This window comes from Pinus tabuliformis, chromosome X (assembly GCF_031772625.1).
Source record: "Pinus tabuliformis cultivar Carrire ecotype Pingquan chromosome X, CPIR1, whole genome shotgun sequence".
Classification (NCBI taxonomy): Eukaryota; Viridiplantae; Streptophyta; class Pinopsida; order Pinales; family Pinaceae; genus Pinus; species Pinus tabuliformis.
The window spans coordinates 806,804,259-806,824,821 of NC_142308.1; the positions used below are offsets into that span (position 1 = coordinate 806,804,259).

The following is a 20,563-nucleotide window of genomic DNA, read 5'->3' on the forward strand; positions in this document are numbered from 1 at the left end:
CTGAAGGCTCTGCGGTGAAGGGTAAGAAAGCACTGGTATGCAAGTTAAAGAAGTCTCTGTATGGGCTATAACAATCACCAAAGATGTGGTATCAGAAATTTGTTACATTTATACGAGGACTTGGCTTCACCAGAAGCGAAGCAGATCACTATGTGTATTTTAAATTAATTGGTGACTGTGTTATTTATCTGGTCTTGTATGTGGATGACATGTTGCTGGTTGGAAATGACAAAGAAATTATCCAAGATTGGAAGACCCAATTGTCTTCTAAATTCGACATGAAAGATCTTGGTGTTGCAAACTATATTTTGGGCATGGAAATTAAAAGAGATCGAGCAAAGAGGAAGCTTTGGTTAAACCAAAGGAAGTATGTCGAGACAATATTGCAGAGGTTTATTATGCAGGATAGTAAACCGGTGAAGGTTCCTATTCCTGTAGGTGTAAAGTTATTTGTTGAACAGTGTCCTAAGACATAAGAAGAGGAAGAGGACATGTCCCGTGTTCCATATGCAAGTGCAGTCGGTAGCCTAATGTATGCGATGGTCTGTACTAGGCCAGACATTGCACATGCAATGGGAGTATCGAGCAGGTTTATGTCAAAACCAGGGAAGGAGCATTGGACAATAGTGAAGCGGGTTTTCAGGGATTTGCATGGCACTAGTGATTATGGTTTGTGCTACCAAGGAAGATCAGGATTGGACAAAGTTTTGGATATTTGTGGCTTTGTTGATGCACATTGGGCTGGAGATTTGGATTAGAGAAGATCTACAAGTGGGTATTGTAATATCCCGTTTCCGGAATATCCCTTAAACTCCAACCAAACACGTCCAAATGATATAGTGACCGAGAAACTCAAAGTGATAAAAATAACAGTGGTGCAACATATAATAATGTGAACATGAAATATAAACAGATACTCAAGAAATGCAGAGAGAAATGCTAAGCCATTTTATTATACTGAGTAATGGAAAGAGTACAAGAGGTGATAAGACAGATAGCACCTCGACTTGCACAAGGCAAGTGAAGAAATACACTCAGAATAACAAAAGAATGGCCTCTCTCTGAACTGCGTCCAAGCTACTGGAGAACTGCCATGTTGCTACTACTACTAGAAATCAAATGAGGATTTGGGGCTGTTTCCCTCAGAAAATGCTGAAACTCTAGAATCTGCCCCTACTCAGAAAACCCAGAAAAACCCAGAAAGCTTTTTTGAAATGGCTGACCCCCGAAAATCGCCCCCTTGGGGAATCACGCAATCCCTCAAGGCCCTGCGCTACCACTGAGTAGAATCCTCCAAAATATTGCCTGAAACTCTGCCAAACCACTCCAATATGCAAGAGCTGATCCCTTGCTCAATATCCCAGCTCAACTCCTCCACAAATCCTCAATCCAGAACTGCTCCCAGAAGAACTGCGTCCCTCTCTCTCAAGATTGCGTAGTCTTCCAATGCTCAGCTCCACTTCAATGCCAAAGATCAAAACTACTGCAAAAAGACTGCTGAAAATACCTTGCCCGAGTAGGCACTCGAAGTCCCCTGGGGCTAAGGGTGAGATCTCCGAACAGAGACACTCAGTGCACTAAACAGTGCCGCAGACAGGCTAAAGTTTAAACAACCAGCGTGGTCCAAGTCGAAGTGACTAGCTCAGATGCTCATCATCCCATGAGAAAATGAGGGGGCTCCTCTCTCCTTTATAGCATTGGCCTCTCCCAATCCCAAGGCTCACCTCCTCCAACATAATCCCCTCTTGCCACGTGTTCCCTTTCCATCTGCGCAGTCCCTCCAAGTGTCTGCATGGGCCCCACCTTTGCGTGGTCCTTTGGCCCCCCTTGGCTCCTCTTTAAGTCACAATGTTGTGCTACTAGGAAGTGACTTTTATTCTAAAAGTGAATTTTTCCCCTTTTCCTCACCTTTTTATTTACAAATAACTATAGAAGGCAAAATTGAGCAAAATCGAATATTCTAATTAGCCATGGCTAATTAGGAATATTACAGTCTCCCCCGGCAAAATGTTGCTTGTCTTCAAGCAACTGAAGTGATGGATGCTGCAAAATTTTCTCACTCTCCCAAGTGGCATCCTCATCCGGTATATTCTTCCACCTCACCAAGAATTCTTGAACTGTCCTGCTCCGTAGCTGCCTCTCCCTGGTATGAATAATAGCCTCTGGCTGCAACAACAAATGCCCCTCATCATCCATGGGTGGTGGCTCATTTGTCACTGTCACATGCTGTCCCAACGCCTTCTTCAGGCATGATACGTGGAAAACGTTATGAATCTTGCTGCCTTGGGGCAGCTCCAACTCATATGCTACCTGTCCAATCCTGCGTATCACCCTGTATGGCCCATAAAAACGGGGCTTGAGCTTTTCAGCCCCCTTCTGCTTCAGTGACGATTGTCGATATGGCTATAATCGTAGGTAGACCAAGTCTCCTACCTCAAACTGTCTCTCCACCCGACCCTTGTCAGCATACAACTTCTGCTGGTTCTGCGCTGTAGCCATGTTATCCTTGAGAGCTCGGAGAATATCCTGACTCTTTTGGATCCAAATCTTGGCTCTTGAAGCCTTGCTAGCACCAAACATCACGTCAGCAAAAGATAAAGGATGATATCCATACAAAGCATAGAATGGTGACATACTGATGGACATGTGATGTGTAGTGTTGTAGCAGTACTCCCCCAGATGCAGCCACTTCAGCCATGCTCGCTGCTGCCCACTGACATAGTTACGCAAGTAGCCCTCCAGCCACTTGTTAACTATCTCTGTTTGGCCGTCCGTTTGTGGGTGATAATTAGTACTCGGTGTCAACTCCGTCCCCACCAATCGGAAAAGCTCTTGCTAAAGTCCGCCCATGAAATGACTGTCCCTGTCACTGGTGATGGTCTTGGGAAGACCATGTAACTTGAAAATCTCTCTGAAGAACAGCTCGGCCACCTCCGTTGCTGTGTAGTGTGCGGATATGGTGAAAAAGTGTGAGTACTTTGTCAGCCGATCAATCCTTGCCCGGTACCATGGGCAACCTTGTGATGAAGTCCATCGAAATACACTCCCATTTCCCCTCTGGAATGGGAAGAGGCTGCAATAGTCCTGTTGGATGGTTCATCTCCCCCTTGTTCCTCTGGCAAACATCGCACTCCCGGACATGCTGGAGTAAGTCCTCCTTGAGGCCCTTCCATGAGAACCTCTCTCTAATGGCCCTGTAGGTTTTCGTAAACCCCTGATGGCCTGCCAATGGTGAATCATGTGACGCTTGAAGTATCTTCTTCTTGAGCTGAGACCCTTCAGTCAAGAAGATACGGTCCCTGTAGTAGATGATCTCATCGACCACCCTGTACCTATCATCCGCCACCTGCCCATCCAGAACCTCACATGCAAATCTGTCCTTGGAGTACTCTACTAAGAGTCGAGCCCTCCAGTCTGCGTCCAAGCTCATAAGAGACAATGTGGCTGGTCTACGTGAAAGGGCATCTGCTACCACGTTGTTCTTACCCTTGACATACTCAATGTCAAAGTCATATGCTTGGATCTTGCTGATCCACTTCTGCTGCCTCTCCTGTAGCTGCTTCTGCTCCAAAAAGAACTTGAGGCTGTTGTGATCAGTCCTCACCCTGAACCTGTTACCCACCAAATACTGTCGGTACTTGGCCAATGCATGCATGATGGCCAGCATCTCCTTATCGTATATAGAATACAACCTCTCATGTGGAAGGAGCTTCCGGCTCTCAAAGGCTATAGGGTGATCTCCCTGCATCAACACTGTGCCGATCCCCTCTCCCGATGCATCACACTTCAAAACAAATGGCCGCGTAAAATCTGGCAATGCAAGCACTGGGCAGCTGCTCATAACCTCCTTGAGCCTGTCAAAGTCTCGCTGTGCTGTATCCGACCAACTAAATGCCCCCTTCCTCGTCAAATCTGTCAGGGGTGCAACAAGCTGTGAGAAACTCTTGACGAACTTCCAGTAATAAGTACAAATGCCAATGAATCCTCGAAGTTCCGTCACGTTTCTCGGCTCTGGCCAATCTCTGATGGCCCTGATCTTCTCCTCGTGGACCCTCACTCCATCCACCCCTATGATGTGTCCCAAGTATAACATCTCCGTCAACCCGAACTCACATTTGGAGAGCTTGGCATAGAATTGCTTCTCCTCCAAGATGCACAATACTGTCTCAATGTGCTGGAGATGCTCCTCCCAAGTCCTGCTATAAATGAGGATATCATCAAAGAACACCAACACAAACTTCCTCAAGTGACTGTGGAAGATGTGATTCATGCAAGATCGGAATGTAGCTGGGGCGTTGGTTAGCCCGAAGGGCATCACCAAAAACTCAAAGTGCCCATAGTGACACCTGAAGGCGGTCTTGGGAATGTCCTACTCCCTCATGCGAATCTAATGGTACCCAAATCTCAAATCAATCTTCGAGAAGAACCGTGCTCTTCTCAACTCATCCATCAACTCATCGATCCTGGGTATGGGGTACCTGTTCTTCAGTGTCTTCTTGTTCATGGCCCTGTAGTCAATGCACATCCTCAATGTGCCGTCCTTCTTCTTCACCAACACCACGAAAGAAGCAAAAGGACTCGTGCTCGACTGAATGTGCCCAAGAGCCAGCAACTCCTGAATGGCCCGCTCAATCTCATCCCGATAGGCCTTAGGATGCCTATAGGGGGTAGTAATCACTGCCTGTATGCCCTGCTCAAGCTCAATGGTGTGCTCAAACCCCCAGTATGGTGGTTGTCCCGGTGGAATCTCCCCAAATACTGTGGCATACTGGTCAAGGATGGACTGTATCTCTGGGTGCACTGTCTGCCCTGTAGTCCCTGTCTCTGATGCACACAGCGCTACTGCCCACTCTATGTCTCCCTTCCGGAAGACTGCCTCCATCCGATGAGCTGAAACAGTCTGAGGCGGATATGTGTGCTGTCCCCGTATCTTCTCATGCCTCCCTGTCTTCTCATCATCCCACTCCATCTCTAGGGCCTTCCAATCTATCGTGACCTTCCCTAGAGTGATAAGCCACTGAACACCCAATACTATGTTGGTGTCCGGAATATTGACCACGAAAAAGTGGTCAGTCAGTGTCTAGGTGCCCATTGTCACTGATAACTCTAGGACATAACGAGCACACACCATGGTCTGATCTCCTAGGACCAAAACTGAAAATCCATCGAAGCTCTCTGTCGGTATACCTCTCCGCTCAACCATCTGTGCATCGATGAAGTTGTGGGTTGCCCCACTGTCAACCAAAACTGATACTTGTTGGCCACGTACTGTCCCCCGTACGTGCAGCGTCAAATACTTGGGAACTCCTCGCAATGCTGCAAGGGCTCCTCCGGTAGGTGCAAAAGCTGCACCACCTGCTGTTGGTGGTGGAGGCGGCAAGGGACCCTGCATGGCATGACTATCTCCTACCTCCACATCATCCTCCTCATCCTCTTCCCCACTGCTCTCGGAGAAGACCTCAATAAAATGTGCTTTGCCAGCAACACATCTATGTCCTGGTGCCCACGGCTCCTGACAGGTGAAGCACAACCGCTTCTTCTTCAACTCCCTCCTGGCATCATCATCAATCTGTACTCGTCCTGGATTCCCCTTCGGAGGCGGAATCCTCACATCCTTCCCCTTAGGCTAAAAAGCCTGTCGTTGGGGGTAAGGTGTCCGGGTCCTGCTAATAGCATCCTGAAGGGTGGTTGGTCTAGCGGATCTGACTAGACCCCGAAGTGGCTCTGCTAACCCCTCAACATACATGTAGATCCTCCGTGCCGTGGATAGATCTGGCACCATCACTGAAACCCTCAAAAAGTCCGCAATGTAGGTCTCTGGGCTCCCTGTCTGTTTGAGCCTTGTTAGCTCAACAAAGTGCTGTTCCGGATCCCTCCGGTCAAACCTCTCCATCAATCTCCTGGTGAACTTGGCATACGTCGTCACTGTGGAATGCCCGAGTGTAACCATCCCATGGAACCACCAATCCTGGGCCTCACCATCCAAATGTAATGTCGCCACCTTGATGGCCTCTGCCTCCGACATCTGGTTAAGCTGGAAATAAATGTCCAACTTCTGCACCCAAGACTTTGCCGAACTGTTTGATGAGGCATCAAACATAGGCAAGTGAAATCTACTAGCTGTGCGGTGGGAGTCTCCATCATGATAATGCCGGTATCCTCTGTGATGGTCGCTGGGTCTACTATCCTACTGGAGCTGAACGAAGTCTCTGAATGAGAGAGCATCCCTGAACTCCTGCCCATAGGCCTGGTACTCCGCAAAATAATCACCCATATGACTGGGCTCTGCCTCCTGCTGTGCTTCGGCCCCTGTATCTGCTCCTAGGAAAGTGGGCATGGTAGAGCGTATAAGGGCATGTGAGGCCACCTGCTGAGTAGTATCACGCTGAGTGGCGCCCTGCTCTGGTAAATGGTGAGATGCACCCGATCCCTCTCCAACCTGGAAAACTCGTGGGCTCTCACGCTGTCTAGCCTCCACTGCCGTGAATCTCTGCCCCATCACCTCGATCTACCTCGATAGATCTTGTACTAATTTGAGGAGCATGTCCGCAAATTTCTTCCCGTCATCATCCGCCATCGGATCCTCCTGCTCTGCATCCACCACAGGCTCCTCCTATCCTGCGTCCACCACAGGCTCCTCCTATCCTGCGTCCACCACTGGAACACAGTCTCCCTCTCCATAGGTGTTTTCCAATCTACGTCCAGTGTCTCTGTATCTCCTACCTTTGTAACAGATGTAGGGCTTTTCCCCCAGTGTCATAGATTGCTAGCTCCATAGGCTGAGCCAGATCTATGCTCTGATACCACTGTAATATCCCGTTTCTGGAATATCCCTTAAACCCAAGCAAACTTCAACCAAACACGTCCAAAAGATATAGTGACCGGGAAACTCAAAGTGATAAAAATAACAGTGGTGCAACATATAATAATGTGAACATGAAATATAAGTAGATACTCAAGAAATGCAAAGAGAAATGCTAAGCCATTTTATTATACTGAGTAATGGAAAGAGTACAAGAGGTGATCAGACAGGTAGCACCTTGACTTGCACAAGGCAAGTGAAGAAATACACTCAAAATAGCAAAGGAATGGCCTTTCTTTGAACTGCGTCCAAGCTGCTGGAGAACTACCGTGCTGCTGCTACTGCCAGAAATCAAATGAAGATTTGGGGCTGTTCCCCTCCTCAGAAAATGCTGAAACTCTGGAATCTGCCCCTACTCAGAAAACCTAGAAAAACCCAGAAAGCTTTTCTGAAATGGTCGACCCCCGAAAATCGCCCCCTTGGGGAATCACGCAATCCCTCAAGGTCCTGCGCTGCCACTGAGTAGAATCCTCCAAAATAGTGCCTGAAACTCTGCCAAACCACTCCAATATGCAAGAGCTGATCCCTTGCTCAATATCCCAGCTCAACTCTTCCACAAATCCTCAATCCAGAACTGCTCCCAGAAGAACTGTGTCCCTCTCTCTCAAGATTGCGTAGTCTTCCAATGCTCAGCTCCACTTCAATGCCAAAGATCAAAACTACTGCAAAAAGACTGCTGAAAATACCTTGCCCGAGTAGGCACTCGAAGTCCCTCGGGGCTAAGGGTGAGATCTCCAAACGGAGACACTCAGTGCACTAAATAGTGCCGCGAACAGGCTAAATAGCCAGCGTGCTCCAAGTCGAAGTGACTAGCTCAAATGCTCATCATCCCATGAAAACATGAAGGGACTCCTCTCTCCTTTATAGCATTGGCCTCTCCCAATCCCAAGGCTCACCTCCTCCAACGTAATTCCCTCTTGCCACGTGTTCCCTTTCCATCTGCGCAGTCCCTCCAAGTGTCTGCGTGGGCCCCATCTCTGCGTGGTCCTTTGGCCCCCCTTTAATTCACAACGTTGTGCTACTAGGAAGTGACTTTTATTCTAAAAGTGAGTTTGTCCCCTTTTCCTCACCTTTTTATTTACAAATAACTATAGAAGGCAAAATTGAGCAAAATTGAATATTCTAATTAGCCATGGCTAATTAGGAATATTACAGGTATGCGTTTAACCTATTTGGAGGTGCAGTCAGTTGGATGAGTAAGAAACAACCTGTAGTGGCACTATCAATTACAGAGGCAGAATACATGGCAGCCACTCATGCAAGCAAGGAAGCAGTTTGGTTGTAGAGATTGTGTTCAAGTATGGGGTTAGTACAGGGAGCTATAAGGATAGACTGTGACAACCAAAGTGCAATTTTCTTGGCAAAGAACCCTGCTTACCATTCAAAGACAAAGCACATTGATGTTCAGTATCACTTTGTGAGGGATATGATAGAAGACAAAAAGGTGTTGCTGGTAAAGGTGGACACTTTGAAGAATACTGCAGATGCATTGACAAAATCTGTGAGCTCTGAGAAGTTCTCTTGGTGTAGAGAAACAATGGGCGTTGCAGGGCTAGATAAATGACTAAGCTCTCCTGTGGCCCCCTATGGAAAGAAAACAACAAGTGGGAGAATGTTGGGTCGTGTTATATTCTTTCGACGACTATATTAGGTGGGCGGACCTACCTATGGTTTTGTGCATGGTTTTTCGCACATGGTTTTGGGCGCGATGGTTTTCGGTTCATGGTATTGGATGCTTCGGCATGTATATATATGTATTATAACATTGAAAGGAACATAATGAAAAATCAATCTGGTAGTCCCGGTTTTGGGATCCAGGGGAAATCTCTATGTATATGTGTTTTATGTGTTATGCTCTCGCATTGTTTATTTTCTGTGTTTTAGAATTCGTATGCAGGTAATTTTTGTACGAGGTTAAAACCTACACTTTCAAACCCCCAAAACAAATGAAATGTCCCTTAAGCGGAGCGCTCAATCTATGAAAGCACCTAGATGCCTCTTAACAATATTTTAATGGAAATAGGTTGATAGGAGAAGCTATGAAAGGAGATCTCATTTCATTTGGAAGTGGGGGGGGGGGGGGATTCATTAGGATTAACACCCTCCCCAAGAGATAGAATTACTCTTCACTCTTTTGCAGGTTCATTGTGGAAATGTTAATGGCAGTTTAAATTTCCCATTCTGCTTATTTCTTGAGATCATGTTCATGTGCCAAGGTTGCCATCTTGCATTGGCTGTTGTACCTTCTTGGCTGGGGTTGTTTTCACAATATTTTGTGGGTTGTTCTTGGTTATGTTGAATTTTCTACAGAACGTGCAATAGAAACCAATCTTCTGATTTGATAATTACTACCTAATGATCTTCAAACTATTTATCTTATGTCATTGATATCATTTGAGCAATTATACATAGAAAATTTCAACAGTAAATACAGTGGAAATAGTAAAGATCATAAAGAGACAGCCGTGCACAAAAGAGACAGCAAATTTTCCTCGGGAAACCCAAACTTGGGAGAAAACCCAACAATTTTCTTCTAGTAGAAATTATTCTTCAGCAAGGTTTACAATTCCAAATTTGTCTAGAAATCTGTGCCAAAATCCAAGTCCAAATATCAGTGAAACCTAATCAATTTCCAGCAAGTCAATGCTTGTCAAACCAGCCAAAAAACAGAAGTCAACGCTGGTCAAAAGTTAAAACTTTCAGATATTCAGCCCTGCGGCAACTAAGGTCAATTGCGGTCAATTGCAGTCAAAGTACACACATGTGGCCTCCCGCTGCTTGAACAAACTGGTCAAACTCAGTCATAAGACAACTCAATTAACTCGGTCAAAGCTCGGTCAACCAGTCAAGAAATCAGTTCGGTCAAACCTCCAATTTGTCCTCTTTGACTTCACACTTGTGGCTGTTATAGGCGAGAGAATTTGTGATGTTGAATTGGTCAAAATTGTTAATTTTTCCACTTCTCTATGCTATGTCAATTACTTTAGCCCAATTCAAATCTTCAATTTGCATTCTTTTCAATAAGAATTAATTCTTCCAATAATCGACAATTATTGAAGACAGAACATTAAATGCAACAACAATAAGAGACAATCAAGAGCATCAACAAGAGACACCAATTTGGTCAAAGGCTAGGGAAAAACCGAAGGGGGAAAACCCTTTGAAAATTCTTCTTCTATTAGATTGTCTTCAAATGTTCAGCAGAGAGTACAATGAGCCAAATTCAATAATAAGAGTCAAAGTCAAAGCCTTGACTTGACCAACAAATCAACCAACCAAAAATCAATATGTCAATGATGAAATATTCAACTCTGGGCAACTGTTAAAAATCTGCAATTCTATCAAATTCAACAGTAGTCCAAGTGTGCCCTAACCTGTCAAAGTCGATGGTCAAACCTGTCCTCCAAGAGTTCAGTCAACAGCCCACAAATTCGGCCCCCACAGCTTGTCAAAGTCAGTCCAAAACAGTGTTGAATACTCAGTCAAAAGAGAGAAATTCTGCAATCAATCTCTGTGGTCAAACCTGAAGTCAACACAAGTCAAATAGCTCAGATCACCTCGGTTTTTGGGCCAGTCAACTCAGCCTCAAGAAATTGGAATTTTCCCAATCAAAGCATGTCAAATGATAAAGTCAAACTCAGTCAAACTGAAAGAGAAACTTGTGCGGTCAAAGTATGCAATTTTTGCTGCAGTCAACCCAAGTCAAACAGCTCCAATCACCTTGGTTTTTGTGCCAAATGATGTGGCCTAGTGAGACAAAGATACCCCAGAAAAATTGAACCAAAAAGATGCTAAATAACCCTTGGTCAATGCTGGTAAGGCATAATGTCCAAAATTTTGACAAATGAAACACTTGACCTTTGACATATCCTTCTTGTTCGGATCCTGAACAGGAGCAGGTCTTCTACCTGTATTCTACTCGGCCAATTTTCGAAAAGTTCCTTCTTCCTTTACCTTTCCTTGTACGAGCTGCAAGGGCTTGTGATTCTTCATCTTGCAGATTCTGCAAGCTATTCCTAGACAACAATCTGGCCTCTTCTTGGACACAATCAGTCCATAGCTTATCAAACATGGATAGTTTTCCTTGTGCAAAGATTCCCTGAATAAATGGCTCCCATGAAGAAGGAAATCCTTTTAGAGTCACTGTAACAAGTTTTGTATCATCAATGGTGTCTCCAATGGCTACAAGCTCATCTATGATCTAGGAAACTCTCATAAGATAAGAGACTACAAAATCTGATCTAGTCATCATGACATTATGAAGACGATTTCTCAATGTTAACTTCCTACTTGTGTTGCTACTCTCATACAATCCTACTGGAGCATCATATACTTCTTTGACAGTGTTCAATGTGGCAACATGAGGAATCAAGTGGTCCTTAATGGAATCTACCAAGATTCTCTTTAGCTTGGCTTCATTTTTCTGATACTTGGCTTTCTCTTCAACTCCCTCTGGCTCTACAATGATTTTCTCCACATGACCTTGAAGCGTATTCTCTTCCAAGATAAGTAGTATCTTGGCCTTCCATGATCTGAAGTTGATGGCACCATCTAACCTCTCTTCAACCCTGAAACTTGGTGCCATTTTGACAAGAGATCCAAAAACAAATCAAGGTACTGAACACTTGTCTCTTAGGTTGACTTTGATGGCTGCTCTTTCAACAAAGCTCTGATACCATGTTGGATTTTCTACATGATGCATAGAAGAAACCAATCTTCTGATCTAATACTCACTACCAAATGGTCTTTAAACAATTTATCTTATGCCACTGATACCATTTGAGCAATTATACACAGAAAATTTCAACAATAAATGCAGAGGAAACAGTAAAGATCATAGAGACAACCATGCACAATAGAAACAACAAATTTTCCTTGGGAAACCCAAACTTGGGAGAAAACCCAACTGTTAGACTCAGTATTTGCATACTGCCATCAATGATCAAAATTCCTCTTTTACATCATATTAGTGTCCCATGTTGAAATTTTTATCATTCCACCTAGGTCATCATGTAAAAATTTACTCATTGATGGTAGCCCTAGTAAAAAAACCTCACTCACCTACACTCCATCTACCTCCCTTGACCGTTTCCCACGCCCATTCCTCTCATTTCCTTGTCCTAGGGTTTTGAGGGCATTTTTCTTGGTTTCATGACCTCCATGGTTAAATCATCAACAAAACTTGTATCCTGATGCTCTTATGCCTTCCCTATCCTTAGTATACCTTCCTAAACACTTCCCATCACTCCTATCCCTCAAAATCATCATTTTTCTACAAACCCTAGCCTATTGCTACACTTTTAACACTTTTTTAGACTAGGGTTGTGTTTTTCCCTTTTGGGCCCCTTCCCCTCAATCAATCCTTGAATTCGAGTTTCCCTTACTTCCTAACATCCCTCCCTACCTCCCAAATTTTTCCTAAGAATCTAGAAGCCCCCTATCCCCTTTATTTCCCTTCGTTCCTATAAGTTTCCCAAATCCCTTGTTTTGCCTACACTAAACCCTAATTTCCTCTCCCATTGAACTAGGATTTGCTATGGAATCAGAGACATCTGAGCAAAGGAGGCATAAGGAAGGTCATTTCAACAAGTATGAGGCCATTCCAACTCATAAACATCATGTCTCCATCATTTTTCAAGAAGTCATTCCAAGGGACAAATCATTTGCCACACATAGGGCCAGTTTTTCTTCAAACTATGTTTCTGACCAAACAAAGATGAATTTGACAAAAGTGAGAGAGTTTTTTGTCCATCATAGGCCAAGGATGAAAAACCTCCTTCAGTTTTTACATAGGTGTCATGGGTTTGGAGAAATGTCAAAAATACAGTTGCTACAAGAGAGTTGTTGCACTTCTGGAGTGACCTTGGGAAAATCAAATTTTCTCCTAGCTGGAGTGTCCAAATGACTTTCTTGATGAGTCAAATGATAACTAGACAGAAAGATCTTTCCAATGAGCTATCATGAGCTCAATTTGGAGTTGAGGAAGGCCTCAAAAAGTTGCCTGCAAGAGCACACTTCATTTTTTGCACCCTCATTCTGCACTTTTTGACCAGTCTTGGGAGAATTGATTTTTGAGGGGCTATAATTGATCATTTTCAGTGCTTGATAGGTCCATTGTGTAGCCAAGAGAGAGATCTTTCCAACGAGCTATCATGGGCTCAATTTGGACTTTGGGAAGGCACCCAAAAGAAGTCTGAACTTGGAGGGTGCGTTTGACAAAGAGAGGGCGTGTTTGCCTTAAAACTCTGTGCATTTACTAAGGGCATTGCACACCTGTTAAAGAGAGGGCATGTTTGACTAGATTGCTACCTGTTTGCTTGAAAACGTCCAGCGATTGCCCACAAAGCATTTCATCATCTCCAAGCTTCAAATTGTGTCTCCAACATGCTCCAACAAACAAGTAGGTTGAAATCATATCACTCCTCTCCTCCACAGTTGATTTATATGGTGTTTCATTGTGTTTTGATGTCTTACTAAGTTCAAAACTCTAGTAACAGAATCCCATTCCTAAATTCCATTTCCTAGCTTCCCACTATCATTCCTACATTTTAAGAACTACCCCTTGTCACCTCCCTCATATCACACATCCCCATTTCCATCTCCTCAATTTCCTCACACCATTCTATACTCTCTACACCCACATTCCATTTCATCATCTCCCGAGGGTTTGACTCCAATAACTCATGGTAAAAGAGGAATACAAACCATACAGTGAGGAAGAGGAAATAGATAGAGAAGAAATAGGTACTAAGAAGAAGGCCAAGGACTAGAGGCCTAAAAAGAGCATTGGCTTGAGAGGGTGAACAACCATCTTCAGAAACTCCTAGACAAGGCCAAAAGGCTAAACATTACGCCTATAGAGAAAGGATTTCCAGGGCAAAACTCAAAGTTGCAAAGGAGAAGATTGAAGCCTTGACCAAGCAAGAGGAGAAAAGGAGGATAGACATTCTTGCCGATGCATCACTCCATGCCTCAAACACATGATCAGCCATCATCCCATCAATTTTGACAAGTTTTGAGCAAATTTTGCATGTTGTGAATTTCTGTGTTTTTTGAGGCATTTTTAGCACAGTCAAAAGGTCAAACATATTTGGATTCAAAGTGATGAGGACATGCACCCTGTGCATTTGCTAGGCATTTGGAGATAAATAGGTCAGTCAAAAGGGTCAAAAACCACCAAAAAACCATGTCTCTGCCTCAATTCTGGATTGGGCGCTAGGCGTTTGACCAATCTTGGGAGAATGAAGTTTTGGAGGGTCAAATCAAGTCCATTTTGAAAACCAAAGGTAGTTTTGGAAACTAGATAGGATAAACTTTCCAATGAGCTATCCTGGAGCAAATTTGGACACCGGGAAGGCACCCAAAAGTAGCCCTGCACTTGGAGGGTGCGTTTGACAAAGAGAGGGCGTGTTTGACAGTCTTCTCCAATTTTCACTGTTTCTCTCCAAATTGATTTTCACCTATGGGAAATTGATGTTTTACTAATGTAATTGATAAGGATGATGTACTTATTATGTTTTTTACTGTTATTTAGGGTAAATACATTAGTTAAATGGCCTACATGAATTGTAATGAATCAGTTTGCTTAAGTTAGGGATGAGTCGCTTTGACCACCCTATACTCTAGCTATAAATTCAGTCTTTCTTGCAACTGCTCCTCCTCTCATGGGTTCGACCCTTGAGGCTAGGATGAGTTGGTTTGAGGCTTATATTATGTATTTTCTTAGTCTTTTTACAGGTTGAACTCTCTTGGATATTGTATTATTGTTTCAGACTTTGGCATGGAATATATTGGATGAGTTGCAGCGATTTTGGTGGGATTCCTGTGACATGGTAATTTGATCTTATTTCTTCTTCTGTTTCATATTTATGAATGTTTTGTACCTCTCATGATCCATTTCACTATATGATATGTTGATTTTCAAGGTGTCATAAGCAGAATTCATCTTTGTATGCTCTGTTTTGGGAAAATCATCATAGATTGTTTCATTTCTTCAATTTAAAAAGAATTCATGACCCTCATGCTCTTTTTAGCATCTCACTAGTCTAAAACCATCTCATCACTATACTACGAAGTTTAAACTACCTTGCCTACCTTTCCCCATCAGATCTCTGCAATTCTGATTCACTTTGCCCTTGACCTAGTTCATTCTCTGATCTAATTCACTCATCCTTGTGACAACCCAACCAAATCGAATCAAACAACCCTCTGCACTTTACATCTAGCCTGAAACCAGCCCTCCTGGCTGTGATCCTTTGGAGAGAGCACTTTCCGGATTGCTAGGGCTAGCTACCAAGCTAAAAGATTGGTCTGTGGTTACCTTAGCTGGACTCTTCCTCAGCCTTGGAGATCCGGAGGAGTGATAACACCAACAACTTTTCTCCTAGGAGAAATTATTCTTCAGCAAGGTTTACAAATCCAAATTTGTCTAGAAATCTGTGCCAACATCCAAGTCCAAATACCATTCAAGCCTGGTCAATTTCTAGCAGATCAATACTGGTCAAACTAGCGAAAAATACAGAAGTCAATGCTGGCCAAAACTGTTTTGGCAAATCGGCCCTGTGGCCCCTGAGGTCAACTGCGGTCAATTGCAGTCAGAAATCTGTGTTCAAAGTCCACATGTGTGGTCAAACTCAGTCATAAGACAACTCAATTAACTTGGTCAAAGCTTGATCAACTAGTCAAGAAATCATCTTGGTCAAATCTCCAATTTGGCCTCCTTGACTTCACACATGCCACTGTTATAGGAGAGAAAATTGTGATGTTGAATTGGTCAAAATGAAGTGTCACATGTATAAATACAAGTCAAATGCGTGAATTTTGACCAAGGGACACACCCTTTCATGGTGGGGCCGACTTGACTTTTTGAGCCTACATGATGCCCAAAGAAATAAAATTTTCATTTTAATTTTCACGATACTTCTAAGCAGACTTAGGTGACCTCTTGGCATGCGGGAATACCTCCCGATCTATGTTGCAGGAAACGTGGGGCAGAAGGGCGTTTCCGTACGGAAATGGGTACGAAACGCTGAAACGCGTTTGGTACGGGCCTGAAACGCGTTTCAGGCTGTACTGCCACGTTTCACGAAACTGAAACGTAGCTAGTACGGCCTGAAACGCGTTTCAGGGCCGTACGACCCACGTTTCAGCATTTACTTTTTTTTTTTTAATTTGTTTTCTAATCTATTCTTACGTTAGCCTAGTGACTTCTAGTTGCTTCCAGATGCCTGTCTAAAGTTATAAAAGTGAACTTTTGCCCTAGTGTTGATATGCAGTTCATGGTAATGTTAAATTCTTATTTTTTTTTATTTGTTTTCTAATCTATTCTTACGTTAGCCTAGTGACTTCTAGTTGCTTCCAGATGCCTGTCTAAAGTTATAAAAGTGAACTTTTGCCCTAGTGTTGATATGCAGTTCGTGGTAATGTTAAATTCTTAAAGTAAAAGTGATATTCTCCTTTATTTTTCATTTTCATCCTTTTACTTAAATTTTTAACATTACCATGAAATGACTCAGGATGTTTGAGAGTGGTTTCGCCCTCATTGGATTTCATATGCAGAAAGTAGAATTTTAGATCTCACTCAAAATCCAGCAGACTTATCTGTTTTTCAGGATTTCAGGATTGGGGGGATTGAAATGTTTCCATTGGATTTTATCATGTACTAGGGTACGGAACTTGTATTTAATTAAGAGAACCAAGCCCTCTATGCAGGGAAGACTCCCAATAATCAAGAGAATGTAGGGTACTAGGGTATGAAACTTGTATTTAATCAAAAGCATTAAGGTCGTTCGACTATGTAGGAGGAGACTCCCAATCAAGCGTGAGACAAGAAATTAGAAATTTCTCGTGGCTGATTTTGGATATTTCTATTTTCATTATGTGATTATTCATGAGTAAATATGATGCAAATTTAGATACTTATAGTTTATGCATTGACAATTGACAGTTTTATCATAATGTAATAAATTAGAATGTATCATATATGCTTTATGATTGCACATATTTCTTAAATGTCCTAATATATATATATATATATATATTCACGTTTCCCCGTTTGCAATCATATATATATATATATATATATATATATATATATATTCACGTTTCTACGTTTGCAATCATATATATATATATATATATATATATATATATATTCGCGTTTCCCCATTTCCAAAATTTGGGGAGGTCGCGTTTCGTATCGCTTCCCGTTTCGGAAACTCGTACCCGTTTCTCCGTTTCGTGCAACCTTGCTCCCGATGCTACACAAAAAATCAACAGGTTAAAGATGAGGTTATGCTTGTTTTGAACATATTGTGAAATCAGATTTAAGATATGATGTATTGCTGGTTGTTTATTCAATAAGAAAGGATGTCCAAATAGCTCTGTTTCATATATGGTGTCATGTATAGCTGTATTTGTGACTTGGATAAGAGATTGTATCATTTTTTAACACCTTACTTGGCTGTAGCATATAAATCTGGTTTACATCTGCTTGTGGGGTTTTCTGTTAGTAGCTTTACCATGCATTTTCCATTCATTCTATGGGTTCATTATTGTCCTAACTCCATACTCCATTTGATATGGCACTTCTCATGATTGCTTTTCACCCATTGTTCTAAAGTGCCTGAAAATCACATGGTTTCACTTATCTGATTTTTGAACCAGCACTTAAGAACAAAGTGGTGATCTTAATTAGGGTTTCCCTCTTGAGTTGGAAAAGAACCAGCCTAAAGTGACAGGGACAATACTTGCAGTGACAATAGGCAATGTCGCAAAGTTTCCCTTATATTGTTTGGACTTGTATATTATCGAAGTGCAGGTTTGGGAGTCAACATATTCACATTACTGTTTATACCTCAATATGAAATTGATTTATAACATCTTTTTGTTAAATGCAGAAATGTTCTGTATGCTGGTGATAACTTCCATTCTTCTAAGATTGCTTAAGTAATACAGCTGCATGCATCAACAGTGTTCTGTGCTTTTCCTAGAAATTTATGCTGCTAATCTTAGCGTATATTTCCAATTTCTTTGGTTTGGACCATAAACATTGTGAATGAATTGAAAAGAATGTCTATTGGATATAAAGTTAAACAAGATTTGGGTAGTGGCCTCATGGTTGCTGAATTCAGAGGCTAGGTTGGAAGTGGCTAACATTATGCTTTTATTACTATAAGCATTATAATGAGAAGATTTTTTTTTCTTTTTCTCGTATTAGAGACTTATACCACAGCTTCCTTTATACAGGTGATGGAGTTAGATCTTCTCTCACTTGAATCTGTTGGAAAGTTTGCATCAACTTGGAATGCTCGACAAGGTCCCCTACATGTTCTGATTAATAATGCAGGAATTTTCTCTATTGGAGGTAAATCATCAATAGAATCTTCTAAGAGATAGTATCCAATGTTTTTACCAGGCTGCATTATTTGATATCTTTACAAAAGTTTGTGGAAACTGTAATTGGTTTCATTCTTTGTTATTGGAACTTTGATCCTGCCTCATCATCCCTTACGAGAAATGTTTCTGGTTCAAAAACCATTATGAAATGCCTTGGAAGTTCTCTGAAAATGTTTACCACACTCTCCAGTTTGAAAGCTTTGGGGAACATTTCCTTGTTTGTTTCTTGACAGTTTCAAATTTGTTGTACATAAGGAGCAGTTGTGCCCCCAAAATATAATTTGTTTTATTTTTTTCATAAGTGGACTAGCACCCATCCACAAGCACAAACAAATAAGACATGGTGAAAAAAATCAGGAAAACATTTATTCGAACATGCCCTTAATGAAGTAGGTTTTTTTTTTTGCATTATCCATGAATATTCAAAATTTATTTAAATATAAATGAAATAATATGTATTCTGTTTTCCAATTCCTTGAATTTCAAAAGTGGCATTTCCAATAGTTTTACCCATTTCAAAAGTTGAACCTATTTCACCCTTTCAGGTGACATTGGTTTTTAATAAATTGACAATCTTTTGGTGATCTACATCTTTAAGGTTTTATAATTTTATTATTAGGAAAAAGAGTGTTTTTACCAATTTCAGTGTTTTAGAAAATGTTGGTTTATCATTTTGCCAACTGTTTACAGTGGTCCATAGATTCATTTTTATGATTATACTACTAATGTTATGATTTCTAAAAAAACAGTCTTCGCATAGATTTCCAAATGTGAAGCTAGTAGAGCCAGCCACCAAGCCACTGCTATATTTAATGTGGATACAAATTGAAAAAAAACAGAGAGCCACAACATTGGATCTCATGTTTTACTGCAAATACAAAATTGTGAACTAGAGAGATATTTGGGTGTGCGTGTGAGTACAATGAAGATGGAAACAATTTCAACTATGGGTACAGGGATATTTTGATTTTCCTTTCTAAAGGAGAAGGTCATCTGGATGCAGGTATGGCAGGTACGGGTACTGCCTGGGGGGTAATAGAAATATCCCAAAAACTTTGCTTCTTAGCACAATAAAGGAAATGGATAGTTTAGTTTGCTTATTTATCAACCGGCTAAAGATTTCACAACAAACCTAATATGATCGTTGTCTCTGCTTTTGTCCTGACTTTATTACATTGCATCTTAATTACTAGTATTAATCTTGATTCTTTAGTTGATCATCCCGTTTTGCTTCTTTAAGTAAGGTACAGATATAGGCATTTGAGGAACTAATCATGTTCTTGTTGTCATCTCGACTAATGATAAGGCCCATGTTTTCGCTTTCAGTCCAACTGCACAAGATAGACTTGTTCAATTGGGTTTTTGTGAAAATCAACCCTCTCACACAAGTAAACCTGTCTCCTCCATATTATTGTTATATTTTATGTTCCTTTGCCCAACTTTGGTTTACTTGCAAGTTGCAACAGTACTCCCTTGTTTGCCATTCAATATACCAATCAGTACACTCTCTTATTGGTACTCTTGAAATGTCTCTGAATCCCTTTGCTTCTCAAAGATTAAAATACCTGAATTTCGAGCTTGCTTTCTTCAATTTATCTTTCATAACAGTCTAGGTTATTACTAACTTGGAGTAGCCTGCCCTTTGCTTCTCAAAATAACTGAATTTCCAGCTTGCTTTCTTCAATTCATCTTTCACTAAAGTCTAGGTTATAACTAACTTGGAGTAGCCTTCCATATTAGGTCTGTTATTGTGATATCTAGGGAAAGGTTCAATCCTAATATTAGAGCTATAAAACTGTTTTGTTTTCTAAAACATGGCCCATCTTTATACTATAAATCAGAGAAATCTTGTGTTAAGGAATGCCACATCATTCCTTTTATGTTTTGCAGTTGTTATGGGAATTTAGTACTAAATATTTTTTCTGCATTAGCACATGTTAGTGTTGTAGGGCCGGTGAATATTTTTAATTAAAGTAATTTTTGTATTATTCTTTACAAGTTATTCTAGTACTCTTACACTGCTATCATTGTCAAGAATATTTTTTTTGGACCACAGCATTATTCTGTAGACAGCTTCTTGGCGGGGGTTAAGGATATGTGGTGATATATATGAATTGGGTAAAATGTTGAATCTGATATTTGAATATATATGCCAGAACCTCAGGCTTTTTCCAAAGATGGCTTTGAAGAACATATGCAAGTGAATCATCTGGCTCCGGCACTTCTTACTCTTTTGCTCCTACCCTCTCTAATAAGGGGTTCTCCTTCTCGAGTAGTGAATGTCAACTCAAATGTAAGTTTCAT

General features: G+C 41.6%; 1 protein-coding gene across 3 annotated transcripts in view; it reads left to right on the forward strand.

Annotated features, from left to right (window-relative positions):
* The window catches only part of LOC149142243 (dehydrogenase/reductase SDR family member FEY-like), a 168,833-nt gene that overhangs the window by 146,288 nt on the left and 1,982 nt on the right, over nucleotides 1-20,563 (forward strand). For all 3 annotated transcript variants that reach the window (XM_089453003.1, XM_089453002.1, XM_089453001.1), the window contains exons 4-5: nucleotides 18,110-18,227; nucleotides 20,416-20,552. In XM_089453003.1, coding sequence (XP_089309129.1) covers nucleotides 18,110-18,227; nucleotides 20,416-20,552 — 255 coding nt within the window. The remainder of the gene's footprint in view (nucleotides 1-18,109; nucleotides 18,228-20,415; nucleotides 20,553-20,563) is intronic.